The sequence below is a fragment of the Staurois parvus genome, unplaced genomic scaffold (assembly GCF_062004578.1).
Source record: "Staurois parvus isolate SC_StPar_1 unplaced genomic scaffold, SC_StPar_1.0 ptg000543l, whole genome shotgun sequence".
Classification (NCBI taxonomy): Eukaryota; Metazoa; Chordata; class Amphibia; order Anura; family Ranidae; genus Staurois; species Staurois parvus.
This window is the reverse complement of record NW_028318339.1, coordinates 2,348,988-2,374,721: the sequence shown is the minus strand read 5'-3', so window position 1 is coordinate 2,374,721 and position 25,734 is coordinate 2,348,988. Positions and strand designations below refer to the sequence as shown.

The following is a 25,734-nucleotide window of genomic DNA, read 5'->3' as shown; positions in this document are numbered from 1 at the left end:
CTCTTCTGCATTCAAAATCCTGCCTGTCCACCCATTTTTAATTTTTATCTAAAGTTTCACTTTAAGGAGAAGACTGTCTTCTAATTGCCCAATGCCCTTCTCCTGTTGATGTTTCTCCAAGTAATAAATCTAAAAAAAGACATCTTCTAGACCATTGTTTCTCAACCTGCTTTTCAATCAAGGCACCGTTAAAAATTATGGACAATCTCAAGGCACCCTTTACCATTCTGCATATTCTCAGGGCACCCCGTTCTAAAATGTATAAAACTATCCTAATAGTTTTACATAATGCAAGATCCACACATATAGGACACCCAACGTTAGAGGTAATTTTGTTCTTCCAAAGCAAATATTTCTTTCCAAACTGGCACTGACTAGTATTCCGATGTTTCTCCCTCATTTTCTCTCCCTCACTCAGCTAATGTGAACCCACTGCTGAAGGAGAGGGGCAAACATTGATTGTTAGGATGCCGGCCTGTCAGTCAGTGTACACATGACCCATACATTGGCGGTCAGTGTAGATATGACCTATACACTGGTAGTCCTTGTAGATGTTACTCTTACATTGGTGATCAGTGTAGATGTGACCCACACATTGGTAGTCCATGTAGATGTTTCTCTTACATTGACGGTCTGTGTAGATATGACCTACACACTGGTAGTCTGTGTAGATGTTACTCTTACATTGGTGGTCAGTGTAGATGTGACCTATACACTGGTAGTCCGTGTAGATGTTACTCTTATACTGGTGGTCAGTGTAGGTGTGACCTACACACTGGTAGTCCGTGTAGATGTTACTCTTACATTGGTGGTCAGTGTAGATATGACCTATACACTGGTAGTCCGTGTAGATGTTACTCTTACATTGGTGGTCAGTGTAGATATGACCTATACACTGGTAGTCCGTGTAGATATTTCTCTAACATTGGCGGTCAGTGTAGATATGACCTCTACACTGGTAGTCCGTGTAGATGTTACTCTTACATTGGTGGTCAGTGTAGATATGACCTATACACTGGTAGTCTGTGTAGATGTTACTCTTATACTGGTGGTCAGTGTAGATATGACCTATACACTGGTAGTCTGTGTAGATGTTACTCTTATACTGGTGGTCAGTGTAGATGTGACCTACACACTGGTAGTCCTTGTAGATGTTTCTCTTACATTGGCGGCCAGTGTAGATATGACCTATACACTGGTAGTCTGTGTAGATGTTTCTCTTACATTGGTGGTCAGTGTAGATATGACCTATACACTGGTAGTCTGTGTAGATGTTTCTCTTACATTGGTGGTCAGTGTAGATATGACCTATACACTGGTAGTCTGTGTAGATGTTTCTCTTATACTGGTGGTCAGTGTAGATGTGACCTATACACTGGTAGTCCTTGTAGATGTTTCTCTTACATTGGCGGCCAGTGTAGATATGACCTCTACACTGGTAGTCCATGTAGATGTTACTCTTACATTGGTGGTCAGTGTAGGTGGGAGATCAATTTGCCACTGCTCTCGTCTTGAGAAACCACTACCTTCTTCAGGAGATACCTCGGGGTTCCACTGAGAAAGGCCTCCTGTTTTTCTGAAAACTGCCTGGTTGTCTAGGTCAGAAGCCTAGTATGTGAAGTGTCCCATTCTTCATAATTGTTCCAGCTCATTTGCTCAAAAATGATTGCAGCTAGATGTTATGTACAACAGCCAAGCAAATCATGTTTTTGACGTGGTTAGTAGTGGCAGTTCCCATATTTATCTGAAGATAGGTTTCCTTTTCTCGCGTATGACTTTTTGCAGCATTTCTGTTCGCAAAGGAGCGACTTCTCACTTATCCAGCCAGCAAAGGTGTTTTGGGGTTTAGGTTTTAACAATCTTTATCACTGGTGAGTTCCTACCAGTGACAGGACTGCTAGTGTGACCCGGCCCTAATGATTGGTCCATCTATTAGTGAGGCACAGGGCAAAGTGCTATTTGCATATTGGCGTTCCCTGGTGTATTTGAACGTTCATGTAAGCCCTAACAGAATTACATTTAGTTTGCTAAATCGCTTTGTATCATAAACCGCTTTCATGCGTGAAAAAAAAAAGTTGGTTTTAACCTTTTTTCCATCCTTTGTTGCTTCTTTGTGCTGCAAATCGCCCGCTCTTTGCAGCCACTTCCTTTCTATATGCACACAGTTCAGGGATGGCTGCATGGCATTTTTCAGGGTTGGTAACAATAGTGAACCATGTATGTTGAAACCATTTTCAGTCGCTGTTGGGAGCCATCGTGACAAGGTGACAACACAGGAGAATACCTGGGAGAAAGGGCAGTGTTGTCACCATATGTCATGAAATGCTTGTACAATGGCAAAATTGTCAGGTCTTATTACTTAGTAACTGCATTTTCATACACACTTTAATTATGGCTTTGTTGTCAAGCTGAGGATTATAATTAAAGCTGATGCATTGTTAAAATTCACACTTTACACAACTCAGGTCACGTCAGCATTACGAAAGTATCTCATTCTTGCCAAGAAAAAAAACACTGAGCTCACTCATGTGTCCTAATACCGAGCTTACGCATACTGATTCAGTGGGACTGTGTTTTTAGAGATCATTTTAAAGTGGACTTGTTGTTCTAATTTGCGCATCAAATGAATGAATAAGACACACATCAGATTTATTTTATTATATTATTTATTTTATTTGACTATGCATAAAAAAATCTGCTTCCAAGCTCTCTTGTGAACTAAGGCAGGCCATACATTATGTCATTTTCTTACATAATGGCAGGTTGTACTGAAGCTGATCAATGAAATGACTTTAGTACAATCCATACATGGATCGAAATTCGCTAGGTTCCTGCTGGACCGGCCAAACTTTAATCTGTCTATGGCAAACTTAAGGCCAAGGCATATATCCATGAATCTTCTGGGAGAATTGTGGATGTTTATTATCATTAGAGACTACAGACAGTCTTTGTTTCCAGTCAGGCAGACACCCATTAGAAGACTTGCAGCGAGGATAAGAGGATTAGCAAGGAACACCTAGAAAGCGCATTCCATATAAGTAATGAGCAAATACAAGTATGTCCAACCCATGAATATGCCGGTCAATTATTTCTGACAGTGAACACAATCCACCCCATGTTTGGCTAATATCTTGCATTAACAGTTGTTAAAGTGGAATTAAACTTAGTCACCAAAAAAATAACAAAAGAAAAAAATGGCCCTTGGGAGCTTTGTGCCATAATGTTTTATGCAAATATATATAATATGCAAATATATATAATATGCAAAGCATATTATAGTAGAATTGGCAAGAGATACCCTCCAGCAAAGGGGTGTCATGGCCGATTCCGTATTCTGGGTTCAGAATTTTCAGCCGCTTGATTGACCTGGCTGCGATGATGTTACTCCTTCCCATGTGCATGGGAGTCACATCATCATAGTACAGAGAGGCTCCATCAACATGCACTGAGCTGCGCATGCACCGCTCAGGGTACATTAACTGGCAGGGAGACACCGTTATGACAAAAGAGATCAATAGGGTCTCTTCTATCCAGGGGTGAACTGACCATTTGGAAACTCGGGCACTGCCCGAGGGCCCGGGGTCAGTAGGGGGCCCCATGAGATGCCCCTGGTACCTTTTTCATAGGCTTTTTTGAGTTCGCGCAAGGACACAGGGGCCCCATGATCCCCTATTGCCCGGGGGCCCCATGAGTTGTCAGTCCGCCCCTGCTTCTATCATAAACATCCTTTCTGTCAGCTTGCTTTGTTGTCTTTTTTTTGTTTTTTGTTGATTCCACTTTTATCAGATAGACACAGTAGTAGCTCATCCGCACTACCCCTAGCGGGGCTACAGAGGAGCACAATAAAGGTGACAGCCACAAAGCTTGAGGTGAAGCTAAAGTAGACCTTGTCCTAAAAGGCAAAGTCTGCCTATTACACAGGGTGGATTTGATTTAAATCAAGTTGATATAAATCATGACTTAAATTACTAGTGAAAAGGCTCGATTTAAATCATAATTTTTAAAGAGCAACTGTCATCTCTGTCCCACAGCTGCTCCTCCTCTGACCCGCTGTTGACTCACCGACAGTCCCAGTCACTTTAATGGGACAGCTGGTGATGCGGCAGTGACACAACAAGGTGAGGGACGTGGCAGCAGCAGATGAGTGGATGCCCGCTAACCGGCGCTGCCATGATGGATCTAAAATGACAGGTGCTTTTTAAATGTAAGGAATCCAACTCATTCTTGCTGGTAGTTAGAATCTTTAATATTTGCAAACCAACTGAAGGTTTCCTTTTTAGAATAATAAGCTGTCAGGTTAGTAAAGGAGCGATATCAGAACCGATTTTAGGTTAATAAGTTAATCACACATAGTTGGAGAACTACTCAAATTCTTGTATTTTCGTGTTTTTTCTCATGGTTACTGTGAAATTGTGTGAATGCATCAATGCAGTGCATGTTATTCATTGAATGAGTTTACCAAAAATTTAAATATTGCTGAATATTCAGCCTCATGCCATATAACTAAGCTTCATTTTCTTTAGAAAGATTTTTACTCCAAAAGCATTTTAAAAAAATAAATTTGATAAAAATAGAAAAAATCTGATTTAAATAAAAAAAATCAGATTTTTAAAAAAATGTTTTTTTTTAAATTATTGATTTTTATCCAACCTGCTATTACATAATACCCCCTCCCTCCCCCTTTACAAAACAATGCATTAAAGCTGAAGTTTATGATACTATATTTTAGGTGTACATCCCAAACACATCAGCCTAGCTGTATTCCAGCTCTGTGAAAGTTAGCAGCTGCTACTGAGGGAAGTTGCACCACCTGCTCCCTTCTGCTCCCTCTTCTATTCACAGAACTCATGTTACCACTCTCAAATAGTGCATCCCATTCTATGTATGGAGGAGGAGCAGTGAAATGATAGAATCTCCTCCACCAATTCACAGAACAGGAAGCATTGTGGGAGTGTAGTAATAGGAGCAAATTTATATTGTAAAGCGCTAAGCAAACTGTTGGCGCTATATATCCTGTATAATAATATCGATGGCGAAGTGGGCAGAAGGAGGAGGACGAGCAGTGTAACTTCCTCAGTAGCAGCGTTTGCTGTTAACCTTCACAGAGCTGGAAGACAGCCACTCAGGGCAGAATCGGGTGGCTGTGAAGGAGACATTTCAGAGATATGGGATACACACCATTGTACAGAACTAACGTGTTTGGTACTGTATCCCTAACACATATACTAAACTTCCGCTTTAAAGCTGTGAAAAAAAGAAAATCACAAAAGTGAGAAGATATCCATATTTTCTGCACTGGAGAGGGTGACATCCCTGATCTTCAGAGGATGTTCTTCAGCAAACTGCAGGGGCATTTTCTCACAAGATTTGGGATACTCGGCATTCCCAAGATCTCACTGGAAGGATTATACCTTCACCCTTGCTTTGACCCAAGGGGTAAGGTAAACTTATTTTCTAACTTCTTACTCCACAGGCACCGCAAGGCATTAAAACATTGATTTGTAACATGGGGGAGGGTAAAGTTGGGAGTGGTTAAAACCTATACATTATTTACTAATTGTATTTATTTTGGTATGATCCATTCACAAGTTTTCCCCTCACTTTCACTGTAGACGCAGCAGGAAACAAGAGAAAATCTCTCCAAAGTGCAAAAAATTCCCCCTGGAACAGTGTCCTTATTGATTCCTCCTCTATTCCTGTCTTGCTTTCAACGCAAAGTTTTATTTTCCCTTAAAGGGATTGTACACTTTCGAATATTTGTGTTGTTTTAAATAGGTATTAGTATAGTATATTCCTTGTTTGTGTTGTTTGTTTGCCTTACTCACATGTTGTGGCTACAGTTTGTATTGCATGGCTAATTGAGCCCACTATGCCCAAGCATTGCTTTAGCTAGCTGGTCCCTGTATGCTAAATTTGTTATTCTCAACCAGGGTTCCTTGGAGGTTGCCAGGGATTCCTTGAGCTGTACCAGATTGACCATTTGATATTGTCTGCACAATTTCTGGGTCAATGCCATTTGACAGAGCCAGCTGCATGAGCCCAATTAATTTTTTGGCTGTCCAAAAGGGTGGCATTCTGATCACCATTGTGATGGTGGCTTTCTTCTCCTGGTCACCACTGTAGGGCCATTTTACCACTCGCCACCAATGAATTGCTTTTTGGAAGGGTTTGCCAAGTCCTGAAAGTTATTTCAAGGGCTCCTCTGAGATAAAAAGGATGAGAAAAGCTGCTCTAAAGAGACCACTAAAAAGATAGCTTCCGGTTCCAAGTCACGCAACATCCAATGCATGCCTTGTCACCCCCTCTGTGTTGCATGACAAATATGGGAGCACTAATATGATCAAACACATCATCTTCAAACTGCAAGTGTGTCCTCTGTGTGTCTGTGAAATTCTCCACCTGTTTGTGTCTGTCAGATCTTATTACTGCTTAGCTCTCACCTAAACCGGTACTAGACTGAGAAACCCAGTGATTGTGGGATATATAGTTTCTTCTCAGGAAGTTTCAGTTCTTAGACTACAGACAAAGGTCATGCATTAACCTGTGCAGTGTCATGTCGCATATCTCGTGTTTCATTACAAACTGAAACTTCTGGCGCAGAAATATGAAAATTTACTGTACTATAGGCAGTATGTACGTGGCACAAAAATGACAGCTTGAAACGACACAATCATTGCACATCTTACGTACTGTAGGTGGTGAAAAATACAAAGTGCAGGTAGGATGGTCTACCATGCTTTTAATTTCAGTCCTGTGAGAGTGGTTACCAGGACAAATAGAGTGAATTCCTCTACCAGCAATACAGAAATTTTGTCCAGGGTTCTAACCCCTCATTTCTCCATCCAAATTATTTTTAAAAATGGGGTTTTAGATATATATTAAGGGGTCATTAGTTGTTGGACAGCATTTATACTGTAATTACCCTTCCCTATCATGTAGTTTAAAAAATCGTGTTTGTGTCGTAGCGAATCAAGCTCAGTAGCGATCAGCTTACAGCAATCCAGAGTGGAGATGCGTGTGTCTTGTCTAATCATTTCTGATTGGTTGGTTCACGTTCAAAATTGCCTAGTCCATAACCTACTGTGAGGCCCTGTTCACATATGAGAGACGTTCCCGCTTTGCACTTTTTGCACGTATTTGTAGCGCGTTTTTATAGTGGCACCAGGGGCGGACTGACAACTCATGGGGCCCCCGGGCAATAGGGGATTATGGGGCCCCTGTGTCCTTGCCCAAACTCAAAAAAGCCTATGAAAAAGGTACCAGGGGCATCTCATGGGGCCCCCTACTGACCCCGGGCCCTCGGGCAGTGCCAAGTTTCCAAATGGTCAGTCCGCCCCTGAGTGGCACCATTCATTTGAATGGGTCTTCCTCCGCTCCAAAAATGCACCAAAGCAGCTCAGATACCATATTGTGCCACTGAGCCAAGCGTGTTTTGTGATGCGCATTTTTCCATGTTTTTCATGCAGAAAATGCACATAAAGATGCGTGACTGCTACCCACGTTTCGCGTGCCATTAAGAAATAATGGCACCGCAAGCATGTTTTTTAGCACATTTGCAAAAATGCGCATTTCCACTACCCTCTGATGTGAACCGGGTCTGTGATGATAGCTTGCAGTTGTTTAAGTAATTATTCTTCTGCCTATTCTGGATTCAGATGTAACACTGTAGCAGTATTGTAATGCAGTAGAACTGCTCCAGGTTGGAATTGATTGGTTTTATCTCTTTATCACAAGGGACATAGGAGATCTATATGTGTCTCTCCCCCAGACAGTTGTTCCATGCATTTTCCACATACTCTGAATTCCATCTCGGGCTATGTGACAATCTGATGTCAGGTGAACAGACCGGGTTACAGTATGCTTTCATAGGGGACGTCCATTTAAAGTGTGACAAACTTTGCTCACTCTTGGGTAATTAGGTGAAGGGTATTTGCGATAATCTTCCATGTTTCTATTCAGGATTATTAAAGCACATGTTAATTACAGTATTCCTTTTCAGGTCATTTGGACAAACACCAAGAGTTGGAGGATTTGGTGTCGGAGTTCCTCAACGTAGACGCAGCAATGGTTTTCAGCATGGGCTTTGCCACAAACTCTACAAATATTCCGGCACTTGTTGGAAAGGTAATTTATTTCTATGCTTGACACAATGGGGTTGATTTACTAAAACTAAGAATGCAAAATTTGGTGCAGCTGTGCATGGTAGCCTATCAGCTTCTAACTTCAGCTTGTTCAATTAAAGCGGAGTTCCACCTGAAAAAAAATATATATTAAAGTCAGCAGCTAAAGCTGTAGCTGCTGACTCTTAAAATACAGATACTTACCTGTCCCTCGGTCCAGCGGTGTCCTCACCACAGCTGGTTTCACCGGCCATCTTCTCTCCCTGGCGCTGGTATCTTCAGTGTGGGCCCCCGGCTGTGACAGCTTGCGACTTCACAGCCGGGTGTCCACTGCACATGCGCAAGAAGCACTGCGCTTTGTGAATGTCCCCGTAGTCTTCTGGGATCTGTCACGTGTCCCAGAAGACTACGGGGAGGGAGGGGGGAAGAACAACTTCCGCTTTTAATCGCCTAGGCAATCGCAGCGGAATTGGGAGCGGGCACCTGTCTAATTTGGATAGGAAGGTGCCAATCCTTAATGGGGAGCGGGGGACAAAGGCTTACAGCGGAACTTCCCAGTTTTGGGTGGAGCTCTGCTTTAGGTTTTGACAATTAGGCTCCATGCACATGGGGCGTTTTAATAACGCTGCTAACGTTAGCTGTGTAAGTCACGTTAAACACGTGAGTTTTTCAGCGGTTTTTAGCATTTTTTTTTAGCGTTTAGCAGCGTTTTTTCACATTTGCGGTTTTTAGCGGGTTTTTTTTCACCAAAAACAGTCCAAAAACGCCAGTTTGCTGTATTTTACTGCGTTTTGCCACATTTGTCAGCGTTAGAGCGTTTTTACAGCTAAAAAACTCCTCTAGTACCCACTAGTTCTGGGGTTTTTTCCAGCCCAAAAACGCCCCTGGCAAAAAATGCTGATTACAGTCTATGTGTGCATGGACACATAGGATAACATGCTGGGGGGTTTACTGGCTGTAGAAAAAACAAGCAAAAGCCAAAAACAGCCACTGTAAAAAGGTCCAGTGTGCATGAGGACTTATACCTGGAAGCTGATTGGTTTTTATTCACAGTTGCACCAGATTTTGCACTCTCCAGTTTTAGGCTAGGTTCACACCTATGCAGGTTGCGTTTGAGGCGTTTTTGCATTGCATATTGCATTTCTGCACTTGCGTTTTTGATGCGTTTTGCGGTTTTTCTTTTCCGGGTTTTTTTTCTTCTTCTTAGCCAGATTTTAAATGCAAAATGTAGCAAAAATGCAGCAAAAACGTGTTCCCATTGAAGTCTATGGAACCAAAAACACAACGTTTTGTGTTCAAAAAAGTCCCTGACCCTTTCCAAAAAACGCACTGGGTGAAAACATGGAGATGTGAACCTGTTCCATAGGAAATCATGTTAAATGAACTGTACTGCGTTTCTGCAAAACGCTACAGAAAACGCTTAGGTGTGAACCTAGGGTAAGTAAACCAATCCCAATTAAATATGGCAGGTTCTGCTATGATAGTAATAATTGTGTATTATTGATATACAGATTGCAGGCTCAGGTTTATTTATTCGAGTTTAGGAGCTGCTCATGTACATGAAGCCTTAAAAACAACATAGGCGGCTCCTATATTTCTGTCCTTGCAGATGAAGCAAAGTGTTGTATTTATACATTTCAATCAGGAATATTTACTGCTGATTATACTCATGGTAAAACTAACAGGAAAATGGAAATTCTATATATACATACACACACCTCAAAAAAAATAAAGGAACACTTTGAAAACACATCAGATCTCAATGAGGACAAATCTCCTGCTGGCTATCTATACTGATATGGACTGGGTAATGTGTTAGGAACACAAAGATGCCCCAGCATTTGATGGAAATGAAAATTGTCAAGCTACAGAGGACTAAATTCAAAGACACCCCGAAAATATAAGTGAAAAAAATGATGCAGCAGGCTAGCCCATTTTGCTGAAATTTCATTTCAGCAACTCAAAATGGTACTCAGTAGTTTGTATGGCCCCCACATGCTTCTATGTGTGCCTGACAACGTCAGGACATGCTCCTAATGAGACGACGGATGGTGTCCTGGGGTATTTCCTCCCAGATCTGGACCAGGGCATCACTGAGCTACTGGACAGTCTGAGGTTCAACGTTTTCATTCGTCCATTTTCTTTCCACTTAACAATTATGTGCCACTTTGTGTTGGTCTATCACATAAAATCCCAATAAAATACATTTACTTATTTGGTTGTAACATGTCAAAATGTAGAAAATTTCAAGGGTTTGAATACTTTTTTCAAGGCATTGTAAAACTATTAGAATAGTTTTACATTTTAGAATGGGGTGCCTCAAGACTATCCATATTTTATAAGGATGCCTCTGGACTGTTCATACATTTAGAGGGTGCTTTGACATTGTCCATAATCTTAAAGGGTGCCTTGACTAAAAAAAGGTTGAGAAACACTGGTCCAATGCCATTATTATTATACAGTATTTATAAAGCGCCAATAGTTCGCTCAGCGCTTTATAAGGGAAAATTGTGGTTGTAACATGATAAAATGTCGAAAATTTCAAGGGGAATGAATACTTTTTCAAGGCACGGTGTGTGTGTGTGTACTTTTTGGGGGGGGGGGGGGGAGATGGCTTATTAGAATATTGCAGTCTCACCTACAAGTACAGTTATTTGTTTTGTTGTAGAGTTCCACATTTATTTAGAGTGTTTGGTTTGCCAGTCTTCTGCTATCTGTTATTATAGGAATTAGTGAATGTACCAGTCTATAATTGCTTGCTGCAGGTAGGATTAAAGAGAAAACCAGGGATGGCGATGTCTGTTTATTCCATAATCCATCCAACAAGTCAAACATCAGTGTTGTATTTACATCCCTATTACCTTGTAATACGTTGATGTGACCAAGCTGTGTTTGTTAGCAATCTCTCTAACACACGCACTGCTACCAGGGAAATCTCTGATATATTTTTAGATAGATATCCCCAAATGACACCATTCTAACGGCACCACATGTGCTCCTTCTACACTACCTTTTCACTATGCTGCAAACAAAGCAATTATTTTTGAATTGAAGAAGATCTGAGCATTTCTAGAGATAATTGGATAATAAAGGCTTGCATTCCAGCTCGGAGTGAGTTCTCAGGGGCAACATAAGCCTGAAGCATAGGTCAAGCACAGGTTTGCCGACACGTATTATTTAATTTTTGTTTTATTTAAAACTGAATTCTAGGTAATGTTAAAAATCATTTGCCCAGAACTTTAATTAGAGCAACAGTACTTGCCTTCAGTCTTGTATTGTTCCCCATTCCCAATAGAAAACTCTGTCCACCACAAGATGGTGCTCTTCCTCAAGGTTGAATGACAGTCAGCATCTTTCAACCCACTTCCTGTGAGTCCAGGCTGTCGTGGACACACCCCCTAGGGAGGTCATCACGCTGGCCTATGCTCACACTAATGCAGCACTGAATGTTGATCAAACATCATTATGTTAGTATTGATCTGTACTGCACTATGGACTTCCCTCCACTGCTGATGGAGTAGAAAATGAGGGATCCATGATGTCAATGAAATGGCCAAGCAGACACGTGGAATTAAGATACGTATCTGAACAATGACAGAAAATTATACTCAGGAAGACTTAAAGTGTTACTAAACCCACAACAGTAAAATCAGTCTGTATATGCAGTAAAGCATGCTTGTTATACCCACTGTGGAACCTAAGGGGTTAATCCTCCGCATTGTGTAAAAAGGCTGTTTGATCCTGTCTTCTCTGATTCTCCCCTTCTTCCACTGTGCCCAATCCATCTGCTGATGATACAGATCCCTAGGAGTCACTCTGCACATGCGGTCAGATTGGTGTGTATTGCTAGAGAGTTTTTTTATTTTGTTTGAGGGAGGGTGTATGTGAGCGGCACAGGGCCAATCAGCACTGTCCAGAAAGAGGGTCAGAGGTTATGCAGCCTCATAGGACAGTCAGAGCAGAATGAAAACTCCTACAAGCTTTAACCAGTGCTCTTCTGGACACTGATAGAAGTCACAAGACTGCTATATACTGCTGATGAGAAAAGGTATTTACAGTTTATTTACTAAAATATATGCATTTCCATGTTCTGTGTACTGTGGGAGACCAGATATAGTAAATTCTGGGTCCTGGGTTTAGTAACTCTTTAATGTAGGCCAAAAAGAAAACATGCTCTACCACAGCTTACCTGGGAGACTGAGAACCAGGGCTCTGGCCTAAATGCCTTTTGCAATGTAGAAATAATCTTCTGATCCAATGAAGCCAGCTACTTGGTAACATCATTTGGAACAATTCTTTATTGGCTTCGTAGCAGGATACAGCAGTAACATGTTAACACGTTTTGGCCAAAGCCTTACTCATGGCCAGAACGTGTTGGCATGTTACTTCTGGTAGCTGGCTTCCTTGTATCAGAGACTTAATGTAGGGGTTGGGAGGACATGCAGGTAGGAAGTGGGAAGCTGGATGGTCTTTAATAGACAACGAAGGTAAAACCTTATAGACAAGTCTAAATTTGTTCAGGAACACAATATAAACATTGGGAATTGCTTATAGTGAGGGGAGATGGTGAAGGCCTGGTATTGATGTCCACACACAAACAACAAATAAATAAAACTATGTGTTAATCCTCCCAAACTTTCGTACTAGATCCAAAAGGTTTTAAGGGAGAACCCCACGCAAAAAACAAGCAAAAAAAAAAAACCCTTGAGGATCCCTACAAAAATTTGTGCAGGCCTGTGTCCAAGCATGCAGTCTGGCATGCCAGAAAAAGGGGAGCCTGTGCCCCCCAACTCCCTGAATCTAAGCAGGCCACATACCTTTAACATTGAACCCCCTGGCAAAGCTGTTTGTTGCCATGTTGATTAAAGACAAAGGTGCCCCTTATTTTTAACAGAGGTACCCACGTCATGTTGAGGGCATGTTGTCTGATATTGTTCAGGAGTATAAGAGTCGGTTATGGATTGTGGGGAAGGTAGAGTATTTTTTTTTCTTGAATTTTTAACATTGCATTTTCCCTAAAATTCATACTGTAGTCTTTTGAGGAGAACTGTGTGCTCTTTTTTTTCCATGGGGTTCTCCTTAAATTTCATACCAGATATACAATCGGGTATGAACTTTGGAAAGGACCCCACTTTTTCTTTTTTTACACTATCGTATCTTCTTTGTTTTATCCTGTTAAATCCGTGGCTGACAGCTGAATGGGCCTGACTGTATATATCAGTGATTTGTAGGATGGCTCCCTAACATTCAGGAGCCTTGAGCGGCAAGTGGTCACATTTTAGCCGTGGTAGTAACATGTCCCACTTTAACCATAGCTTTGGATCCACTGAATAGCCATTTGGTTTAGCCGTTCACTGAACCTCTGAACAAGCAAAATTTCATGTGAAAATGGTTTTGCACCACCCTGGCAGCTCATCCCTGTTCAAGAGTGAACAAACGGAAGCACAAATCCATTGCCAGTACCCAATTAGTATTTTAGTATTTCTGCATTACGCTGGGGCCACACTAAACCAGTCAATGATGGTGTGCGTAATAGGCATTATAGCATGCCGTGTTGTGATGGTGCAGCCCAGTCAATAGAAATAAGCCACCAATACATCAAAATGAATGAAAAAACATGCATGTTGGTTTTTTGAAAGCACAGCACTTCACAACACATGGTATTTGCGTTATGGTGCACTGCTGTGCATTGCACTTTACTGTACAGTGCATTGGGGTTCCACTTACAATAAATTGCACCATAATTCACTACATGAGCTTTTGATGCAAAAGCAACAGCTTTTGATGCAACACATAAATGAGAATGGGCCATGAAGTTGTTTGTTTAAAAGAAGGTCAAGTGTGGCTCTGTTTTATAGCGTATTTTTCTAAAAATCAGTAAAGAGAATTTTGAAAAAAAAGTGTATTGGGAATTGTCTGATTTGCCCTGTACACATGATGAGAATATCATACGAATAATTGTCTAGTTTGTTTGTTTAGGTTTTTTTTGCCTGCTAGTCTCATATCGAAAGTGAAGAGGTTACTAAAGTTACAAAAATTCTTGTACGACAGAATAAAAATTCGAAAGTGATGTCATGTATTGTATTGTAATTGTATTTTCGGATGAAAACTGTACTGATTAAATCTGGTATTGTACGAGAAAATTTTTTGTTTGTCCCTTCAGATAATTTCAGATGAAAGTTGTGTACCAATGATCAGATTATCATACGATTACTTCGAAAGTAATATTTATCGTACGATTTTCTACTCATGTGTACTAGGCTTTACTCTACAATACTGTGAAAAAGTGGTTTAAGAAGAAGGAAGACTATAGATTTTAAAGAGTGTCCAATCTTTGGCATCCAATGTGAAATTAAGTAAAATGTTTGTTTTCTGCAGTGAGATTCCCTTTAACCAAGTGAATCCCTAATTAGACATAAACAACTCTATTACAAATTACACTAATTAGTGACAACACTGCCGGGCAGAGTTTTCCCAGTAAGCCTATTGGTGTCTGTAGAGATTTAGGAATAATGACTAAGCATATGAAAATAGCTCCTCTAATGAAAACAGATTACTGTATTTCTAGACATATGTGGTTTAAAAAGCACAATATAAATATAATGCAATCACATTACTGGCTATAGCATGCAACAGCAAAGCTTTACTTTAGTTTAAAAATATCTAGAAGAATGTGCAATATCCATGTTATACTGAGATACAGTTGCAAGAAAAAGTATGTGAACCCCTTGGGATTACGTGGAGTTTTGCATGAATTGGGCATAAAATGTGCTTTGAACGTCATCTAAGTCACAACAATAGAAGAACACAGTGTGCTGAACATAATACTACACAAACATTAGATGTTGCCATGGTTTAATTGCACATAACATGTAAACATTCACAGTGCAGGGAGGAAAAAGTATGTGAACCTTTGGACTTAATAACTGGTTGACCCTCCTTTGGCAGCAATAACCTCAACCAAACGTTTCCTGTAGTTGCAGATCAGACCTGCACAACGATCTGGAGTCATTTTGGACCACTCCTCTTCACAAAACTGTTTCAGTGTAGAAATATTCTTGGGATGTCTGGTGTGAATTGCTCTCTTAAGGTCATGCCACAGCATTTCAATCGGGTTGAGGTCAGGATTCTGACTGGGCCACTCCAGAAGGTGTATTCTGTGCTGTTGCAGCCATTGTTTTGTTGAATTACTTGTAAGCTTTGGGTCATTGTCCTGTTGCATCACCATCCTCTGCTGAGCTTCAGTTGGCGGACAGATGGTTGTACGTTTTCCTGCAAAATGTCTCCACGTAATCCCAAGGGGTTCACATACTTTTTCTTGCAACTGTATACATGCATTTTTAAGTGTTTCTGGGAAATTATTCCTTCTTTTCTTGTGTAGGTTTAAATGTGATTGGCAAAACAGATATACAGAGGCACACTTTTACTTAATGCAGAACTCTAGGTAAAAAAAAATAATGTAGCTAAATAATTAAAAAAAAAATAAAATAATGTAAATAAATAAGTTTAAAATAAAAAAGTTTTAATTACATTACTCACCTAACCCAGTGGTGATCAAATAACACCCAAAGAAAGCTCTATCTGTCTCAAACAAATGATAAAAAATTCATATGGGTGCAGTGTTGCATGACTGATTAAGTGTCACTCAAAGTGTGATAGTGCTGAAAGTTGGCCTGGACTGAACAGGGGTGAAAGTGTCCAGACTTGAAGTGGTTAAGGTAAGAATAAGAATGAATAAACAAAATACCCATGGGAAAGGGGTAGAGGGTGGAGGAGATTTCAAAAACTGGATATGCTATAAAGTATATCTACAGTAAACCCAAGAACTACATTTTAATATAGGTGTTTGTTCACTGCTGCCCCTCTAGGTGATCTATGTATAGTGCAGGGATTTTAACAAACTTTGTTGCAGATTCCTACCTTTTGTTATTCTGAAGGAATACCTCTTTGTGTCCATGGGCTAAGTGAATCTGTATGGGAGTGATTTCATAATTATCAATCAGCTGCTGTACTTGCAGGGCTCTAATGAGAAAACATGCAGGGTCTGCATTACTTTAGAGGTCATTTTCCCTTTGGGAGTATTTCACCAAAAATGGCATTTTTGTTGCAGGGGATGCACAAAATGTGATATGTATCTTTATGCAGACTTCTGGGAAAATCAGTAAGCCAAACACACAAGCAGAAAATTACATGTCTGGGGGGCCATCTGTGCACCATCTGTGTACAAAATGCCTCCAGGTAGCCATATTGCATTTTACAGAAAATTACAGCGCTGCAGATTGAAAAGGAAAGGTAGTTTTTAATTAAATTTAATTATGATATGACTTGTGTTGCAAATTTATATGCTATATTATTTTATTTTTATTTGCTTATTTTTTTCCCACAAAAGTAGAGTTACCCTTTAACCTCTTCCTGTCCGCTCATAGTCTATAGAAAGGCAGCTTTGCCAATGTGGGCTAACATACCTGTACATCAGCCCACATTGGCTGCTCCTGCATAGCTCACAAGGTGCACACCCCAGGAGCCCAGTGATCATATTACTGCTGTGTGCGGGAGATCACATGGTGTTTTACCATGTGATTGCTGTCCAAACAGCAATCACATAGAGAGCAGAGAGAAGCGATCTTTAGTTTCACTTTCTAGTGTTTACTGTGTGACAACAGAGAGAAGCGATCCTGCAGCTTGAGAGTGTATAGCAGCCTGTCAGGCTGCTTCTAGGCTCACAGACTGCAGTGCCAGCCAGCCACAGTGTCCCTGTTCACTGCCCCAGTGTAGGGACAATAAACAGTGCACCTAGCCCGTCACCTTTTTTGATTTTTTCAAAAAACATTTTTATTTATGTAGCAAGAAATAAAAAAACCTAGTGGTGATCAAATACCAGCAAAAGAAAGCTCTATCTGTCTCAAACAAATGATAAAAAAATTCATATGGGTGCAGTGTTGCACGACTGATTAATTGTCACTGAAAGTGTGATAGTGCTGAAAGTTGGTCTGGACTGAAAGGGGGTGAAAGTGTCCAGACTTGAAGTGGTTAAGCTAAGAATAAGAAGAATTAAAAGAAAAAAAAATACTCGTGGGAAGGGGGTACGGGGTAGAGGAGATTTCAAAAACTGGATATGTGCTATAAGGTATACTGTATCTACTGTAAATCCAAAAACTATATTTTAATATATTGCAGTTTACCTGGCTAGATTAGTTAGGTTAGATTTCTTTTTTTGGGCTAAGTACATTTTCTGCAACTGCAAAGAATACTTTTTGATCTTGCCAGAAATGCAGTATTATAGCAACATCCTGTGAATTGAGACAGAATCTCAAGGAGTGTTGCCTTCCTTCCAAGTTCTGTTCTCTTTTTATGGCAATAAAGAGAAGGTGTGTGGACCAATTCAATAGAGCTGCTTTGAGTAACAGCGCTGCTCCTCCTTGGATAGAATGGATTGGGTAAGCTTTGTCACCCTAGGATAGTAAGTACGCTACTGGCTGGATAACTGGGTAAAAAAAAAAACTCTTGGAATGCAGAAAACTGAGATATATTCTTGGGTTTGGATACACTTCAAGTGTGGCTCAGATAGCCAAATAGTGAGCAATCTTGCCTTGCAGCTCTGAATGCTGGATTTACCTCCCACCAGAGTGCACTGTGCTTGCACCTGTGCTTCCAGGCCAAAATCAAACTGAAACCTAGGTTTACTGTAGAGCAAGGGTAGGCAACCTTGGCATTCCAACTATGGTGAAACTACAGATCCCATCATGCCTCTGACAGCCACAGACTAGACTCCTAGAGGCAGTCTTGTAGTGTCTCATGGGCAGTTCAACACCAGCTGAAATGCCAGGATTGCCTACCCCTGCTTTGGAGTATGCATTAAACTTGGTAGAACATTAGAAATGTCAGTTCCTTCAGGGGTAGATACTAAAGAAATGGTTCCATGTATTCTGTAAAGTGCTGTGTAATATGTTTTAATGCAAGGAGAAAAGCCGGCACATGGTGTGAATCAGTAGAGTGGTAATTTTAGTGCTGTGGAATACAGCCACAGGCATGTCGACGCATGTCTTGAATAAGGCATAAATGGCTGAAACGCATTGATATTCCTGTAGCTGTATTCCACTGCACTAAATCAAGTTACCACTCCGCTGATTCACACCACGTGCCACCTTTTCTCCTTGCTTCAGCAACCATTTGGTCAGAGCACTGGGTTTTAGAACTGCGTTGGATTGAAATATGGTAAATAAATAATACGGAGATGCAAAGCACAGGGAGATACAGCTTAAATGAACCATAGCTCTGTGCAATGACACAATAATTGGCAATATTACATACACATAAATATTTTTCGGTGTATGAAAGGGTTTTGAATCAAACAACACAGTAAGGAAATACGTAGTTATTTTAAGAATGTCTCAGTATTTGGGCAATCATATTTCCTGCAGAACATTCCTGATGTGAATCCCCAGTGTGAGATTTCCTTTAATTGTATTGCTATAGCAGCAATAATCATTTTTACGCAGTCTGTCAGCATGCCTCGGTGAATTATACACAGATTTTTGTTTCTCTATTTCGCTGCAATTCTCAGATTACTTTGCGTAGCTCCTGTCTGCTGGAGATAAAAATGAAGCTACTTCTGCTGTACCGCTCAGAGATCTTTGTGACCACATGGTTTTGCATTCTCTGTAAAATATAGAACTATAGATTGCACAATACTGAATTTATAGGTTCTTGCCGATCTATTTACAACTAATGTTTTATCCTCCCAAGCAACACATTTGTGAATCTGCACAATCTTTATTAAATTTTTTGTCTTCTGGAACGTATTTCCTCATCAATTGTTTCTGTTATCTATGGCAAGTGGTTTAGAAAAAAATTATTCTGCACAGCCTATAGTGTGCTAAGACCAGTTTGTTAATCGCTGCTGTACATTTAACATTTAAAGTGGAGTTTCATCGGGAAAAAAAATAAAAGTCAGCTGCTACAAAAACTGTAGCTGCTAACTTTTAAAATACAGACACTTACCTGTCCCTCAGTCCAGAGGTGTCCTCACAGTCACTGTTTTTCACTGGCCACCTTCTCTCTCTGGAGCCAGCATCTTTAGTGTGGGCACCCGACTGTGACAGCTTGGGGTTCCACAGCTGGGTGCCCACTGAGCATGCGCGAGAAGCGCTGCGCTTTGTGAATGGCCCCTAGTCTTCTGGCAGCTGTCACGTGTCCCAGAAGACTACATGGAGGGAGGTTAGGAGGACAACTTCTGCTTCCGATCGCCTAGGCGATCAAATTCGGGTACCTGCTCCCCCAAGGTGCCAATCCTTAATGGGGAGCAGGGGACAAAGGCTTAAAGCAGAACTTCCCCTTTTAGGTGGAGCTCCGATTAAAGTGCATCTTTTCCCAGTGTAATATGGGGGATGCTTAGCTCAACGGTAGATGCATTTTTAAGTGAGCTGATGTCGGACAGGAATTAAGGGCCTGGTAGCCCACTTTTATCAAACATTAACTGAAAAGTCCATTTGACACAAGGTTTCCCACACAGGGGGTTTCAACTTCACTCAAAATAATACATAGTGAAAATGCCAAGCCACCTGGCTCTCTGGTTAGCAGTACCTCAGCTTGGCTTGGTGTCCCAGACCACTGACTATTGAGACTCTCTCAGCATAGGTGACAGCTCCTTGCTGTTCAGGCCCCACATGGTCTCTTGACAGAGTTTTCCCTGTGCCTCAGCTTACTTCCTCCAGAGACTCATGGATTCCCTCCAGCCCCTTGGACTCACTGGCCTCTGCAGCTTCCTCAGCCTCCTAGACTCTCTCTTGGTCTCCAAGACTCTCGTAGCTGGCTAGACTTTCCCAGTGCTTGGGCCCAGAATCCCCCTCACAAGGTTGTAGTTTCCACCAGGAGCTTCCAGCTCTCCTGACGGGGATCTGTTTTCAAACTTGCAGCAATAGCAACTCCTTCTCCATCTCCACCACTAACTGCTCTCGCAAGCCCATCATTGTAAGGGCTGTGTGCACCTGGGCACAGGTGTGCACCTGGGTTGGAGATTCCATCCTGCGCAAGACTCTTAGGAATCTCAAAACTACAGAGCCCCATCCGGTAATACCCAGATCCAGAGAAAACTGCACAAGCAGTTTTCTCCACTCCAAATCTATGCTCTGTAGCATTGCACTAAGCAGACATGCAAACTCTGTGTCTTTTTCCTGGCCATTTTCATAGTGAAAGAGCCTCGAACTGTCACACAAGACATTGGAGATTAAAGTGTTTACATTTACTTAAGGTGCAATAAAAGAGCTTTAAAATAATCCCTCACTGTCACCTGTAGCTGCAGTCACTGTGGAAAATGCATTCTTAGAATTTACAGCAGAAGTGCCAACATTTCAGCTCTTCCCATCTTGCCTTTCTTGGCTTCAATGACTCAGCTGCCTCCCAGCCTTTTAATGTAAACACCAAGTGCTGTAATTTAATTGAATTTGACTTTAAAGAGATATTGAAGGTACATTTTTTTTTAAATAACAAACATCTCATATTTACTTGCTCTGTGCAATGGTTTTGCACAGAGCAGCCTCAAACAGAACAGTCCTCTTCTCAGGTCCCCTGACGGGACTCATGGCTCCCCTCCCCCCAACAAGTGCCCCCATCAACACACAGAGCAGGGCTCAGCCCCATCCCCTGCTCCCTCTTTACTGGCTGTGATTGAGAGCAGCGGGAGCCAATGGCTCCTGCTGCAGTCTCTGAGCTAATGAGGAGAGAGAGAGAGCTAGGAGAACCCTGCTCTCATGCACTGGCTGCATCGAGATTTCGCTCAGGTAAGTATAATGGGGACAAGGGAGAGCTGCACACAGCAGGTGTTTTACCCCATATATAGAATTTTGTAAAAAAAAAAAAAAAGTGGTTTCAAAAATCTTCAACCTTTCCAACCACTTTTAAATCTCTGATTTTGAGGATGATTTAATTCACACTTCCTGCAGCTACAGAGGCCAATGGGGGCTTGCTTTAGGGCTTTTTTTTCTGTACTTGAAAAACGTGGGTCTTAGCAAGGGCATACAGGAAACAAATGATCTCAATGTACCCTTTGCACGCCACAATAGCTTGGAGAGGATGCACAGAAATGTAGCATGTGTACATTTTTCCACACTACACCGGAGCTCCCTTAAAGTCGCCATTTGTCCCTGCATTTGTATGCACTGCAGCTGAGCTACAGCGCAAAACAATTTTTAAAATGCCACTTTGTGTGAAGGCACTGCCCCTCATTGCCCATACGGAATGGACACCTGCCTTCACAGAATGACAATGCTGCCCTTAGTAAAGGCAATGAGGAAAATCTACCCAACCCCCAAGGGATAAAACTTTTTTCTTGTGAATAGTGTAATGAAGGCTTGAAACTGTCTTCTTTTTGTTGTAATATGTGTTTTCTTTGGAGATTTCACCTCACATCCTGCCCTTGAGACATCATTGCAATTTCCTGTTATGGCATACAATATCCAATATCCACCTCTGTGTATAGTTCCTCAATGTCATTGGGCAAATGTAACCAGCTAAAGAAATAGGAATAAGACCGTGAAACACAACACATTCTTAAGAGAAAAGAGAACAGGCCTTATACCACTCGTGCACAACAGTTTTTCAAGTTGACAGAAAGACTGAGTGGGCCTTAATGGCATCCAATTCAGGCGAGGATGGATGAACAATTCACTGCTCATCATTCACTCTGAGAAATGGGCACATTCGTCGTTAGTCTGTTGACTCGTGCCTTGCAGGTCTTGGAAATGCATCATCCAGTCATAGGCCAATATGCATTTGTAGTTTGATTTATCCTGAACAGGAAATGTTTTGGAAGAATTTACCAAAAATGTTAGCTGCTAAAGCCTGTTTTTTTCTTAGAAGTAATGTTGTTCCGCTGTCCTAGCATATTCTCTAGTGCCAACTGATGAAGACAAAATAGGAAGCATATCAACTTGATTATCTTTTCATGACATAATGAATCCATTTATTTCTAATTATCATTTCACTTTGCAGGGCTGCCTAATATTAAGTGATGAGTTAAACCACACGTCTTTGGTTCTTGGAGCCAGACTTTCTGGAGCTACTATTCGAATTTACAAACACAACAGTAAGTATCTTCTTAACTTACAGTTCACTTTGCAGCTCCAGAGGAAGTAATCAGGTGTTGGCTTTTATTTTCAGCCTTAAAAAGTTATGGAAGTTATGAAAGCGATGACCAGTGGTGGACGTTCAGCGTTATTGCAATTTGTATAAATAAAGTAAAGAAATAAGTGAGCGCTTTTTTTAAAAATTCAAGCAGCTAGGCACACAGGATAACCAACAAAAATCCTCACAAGAAGTTATATATAAAAGTGCAGCGCTAAAAAGTTGTCATACATATATGAGAAACACAATAATTAAATGTGAATAAAAATAGTCCCAGCAAAGGTGACTTGGAGTAAAAGCGCACACTAACCAGATGTGCACATTTAAAGTGCAGTGTAGAGATCATAAGGCTCATGGGGTAATCATCAGAGTAGAAATGGTGTTCCCTTGGTCAGAGAAGATCCCCGGGTGGTGCAGAGCTGGGCAGGAAGAGAAACTCCTTGATAACCGGGAACAGAACGAACGTTGATCCGCCAGAAGAAACACGACTCCTCCACTAGGCAAAAAAACGTATCTGGAAAAAGGTTGCTCCCCGCGGGGGGTCAAGAAAAGATGCCCATAGTGAAGTATTGCATAAACAATTTATTGTAGTAAAAAATGACAGCAGAGGGGATGCATCCAATAAAACAAATAAGCACAGGCAGGACTAACCGTCCTGTCAGATGTAATAGCCGCCAGAGCTCCACGATGCTCCGACGGCGTGACGTCACGGCGTGCGTAGACTCCTCCTAAGGTTAGTCCTGTCTGTGCTTATTTGTTTTATTGGATGCATCCCCTCTGCTACTGTAATTTTTTACTACAATAAATTGTTTATGCAATACTTCACTATGGGCATCTTTTCTTGACCCCCGCAGGGAGCAACCTTTTTCCATATACGTTATTGCAATTTGTGTCCTTGCATTTCACAGAATACATATTATTTGTAATTATTTCCTTTATTTATTTTTCATTTTATGTGCATTTACAAGAAGCAGATGCATTAGTTGTCATTACAGGTGTGCATGTTAAGACACCTGTTGGGCTCCAATGAAAGATACCTGTTGGGCTCCAATGAAAGAAACACTTTCCTAATATGTATTAGTACTGGGCTAGTAATCCAGAAAACACATTTAGCAACAAAACTAGTGTTTGGCACATCTGAACCATCTAATGCACGGGTGTCAAACTGGCGGCCCTCCAGCTGTTCACAAACTACAAGTCCCATGAGGCATTGCAAGATTGACAGTTACAAGGATGACTCCCAAGGGCAGAGGCATGATGGGACTTGTAGTTTCGCAACAGCTGGAGTGCCACCAGTTTGCCACCCCTGATCTAATGGCTTGAACGCAAAATAGTGCAGCGTGAATACTGGCTACCTGCAACTGAACTTTTTCTTGTATTTCAGTCATTGTTTAAACATGGTGCTGGTAAAAGACGAATGATCATGAGATTCTCAACTTAACTGTATGTTTAACCAAAGTATGGCATGGCAGCACAGGTGCAAGACTGTAGACCAAGAAGGCATCCCTCAATTTTAAATATACCAAAATAGTTTATTGGTTTAACTACTTGCCCTCTAGAGGATTTACCCCCCTTCCTGACCAGGCCATTTTTTTAAACTGACAATTGAGTGGTCATGCAACACTGCACCCAAATTAAATTTGTCCTTTTTTTCCCATAAATGTAGCTTTCTATCTGTGGCATTTGATTGCCTGTGCATTTTTTTTAATTTTTCCGCTATAAACAAAAAAGAGCGACAAAAAAAACAATATTTTTTACTTGTTTGGTATTAAACATGTCCCATAAAAAAATTTTAAAAATCAAATTTCATCATAAATTTAGGCCAAAATGTATTCTGTTAGATGTCTTTGCTAAAGAAAAATCCCAATACATGTAAATTAATTGTTGTCCATGAAATTTATAGCGTCTACAAATGGCTGTATATATACTGGGATTTTTTTACATTTTTTTTAATACTAATAATGGAGGTGATCAGCGACTTATAGCAGGACTGCGGCGGGCGTTCTGACACTGGGGGTAACTGACTAACTGCCACTGACATCCCCAGTGACACTAATACAGTGACCGGTGCTAATAAAAAGCAATGACACTGGGCAGGAAGGTGTTAACATCTGGGGCGATCAAAGGGTTAACTGTGTGCTGTTTTACAGTGTGCCTTACTATGTCAGCACGTTGCTTTGCATTGCTCTGCTATGCAGAGCAATACAAAGCAATGTGCAGGAGCTGACAGGGGAGAGATCTGTATTGTTTACATTCAGGCCTCTCCCCTGTCAGTGATACTCGGCGATCGCTGGGTGCCAGCGGGGAATCACCGACCGGGACCTGGTGATCGACAGCTGAGGTCGCCAATGGTGGCGAGGATAGAGCATGCGCGCCTCCTACCCGGAAATGCAAAGTCACGTATATATTCGTGATTTTGCACAGCCCTGCTGCCCTGTAGCAGTATTTCTGCAATAGGGCGGCGGGAAAGCAGTTAAAGTGTATCTTTTTGCAGCCAAATTAGGATAACATCTACTTTATATCTGTGTTATATCCCCATTCATGTTGCATTACATAAAAAAGAAAATAAATAAATAAAATTGCAGTTTACCTTTTTAGATGCTATATTCTGCACCCTACAGCAAAGAAAAATCATTGGCAGATCTTTATTATCAATTGTAGCTAGATTTGAACACCGTCTGTCCTAACAAATGGTTATAGATGTAGAAATGTGGCTTTGAATAGTATATCAGTGGGGACAGACATAGGACATGTTCACACCAACATTGTTCAAAAAAACCTTGCAGTCAGCCATGACACCTCCTCCTGAGAAACTCCTGAGAAATCTAAAAGAAAAAATATTTATATTTGTGTTGCTTGAATGGGAACACATAACAAACATTATGAGGTTTTGTCAAATGTGACTGCAAAAGCTGAAACCTGCTTTAGTCATGGCCTTAATTTTAGCTCTTACGATTAAGGCCAAGAGTGGTCAAAATGTATAAATCGATCAGCCATAACATTATGATCACCTACCTAATATTGAGTAGATCCTCCTTTCCCCCTTGTGTCAAAACAGCCTGGTCCATCAAGGCATGGACACCACTAGACCTCTAAAGGTGTGCTGGAATCTGGCACCAAGCCGTTAGTAGAAGTCTTCTAAGTACATTCTCAGTACAGTGCTTGTGTGCTGGTATGAATAAAGGCCTGCACATTCTGTGTTAGCTAATCAAGATGGCGGAAGATCCAGCACCCAGAAGAAGTGGAGTAGAGGATGTCAACAATGGACCTCGTAAATGTTGGACTGTTGGAGGCGAGGTGAGTATTTTGGACTTTAGTTCTGCTTTAGGTGCTGCATTTTTGAGACCACTGTATAGCTCACATTTAAATAACAGTTATTGCACTGAGTTCTTTAAAAAAATATTGTCGTTTTCTAGGAAAATATTTATAAACAAATAGGGGGGTACTGAATTTAAATACTTAAAGTGGTTGTAAACGCTTACATATACCCAGT

At 41.0% G+C, this 25,734-nt stretch overlaps 1 protein-coding gene across 1 annotated transcript in view; it reads left to right on the top strand.

Annotated features, from left to right (window-relative positions):
- The window catches only part of LOC149451366 (serine palmitoyltransferase 3-like), a 187,866-nt gene that overhangs the window by 64,105 nt on the left and 98,027 nt on the right, over positions 1–25,734 (top strand). Inside the window, exons 5-6 of the mRNA XM_089690790.1 lie at positions 8,000–8,124; positions 22,110–22,203. Of these exons, the coding sequence (XP_089546916.1) occupies positions 8,000–8,124; positions 22,110–22,203 (219 nt within the window). The remainder of the gene's footprint in view (positions 1–7,999; positions 8,125–22,109; positions 22,204–25,734) is intronic.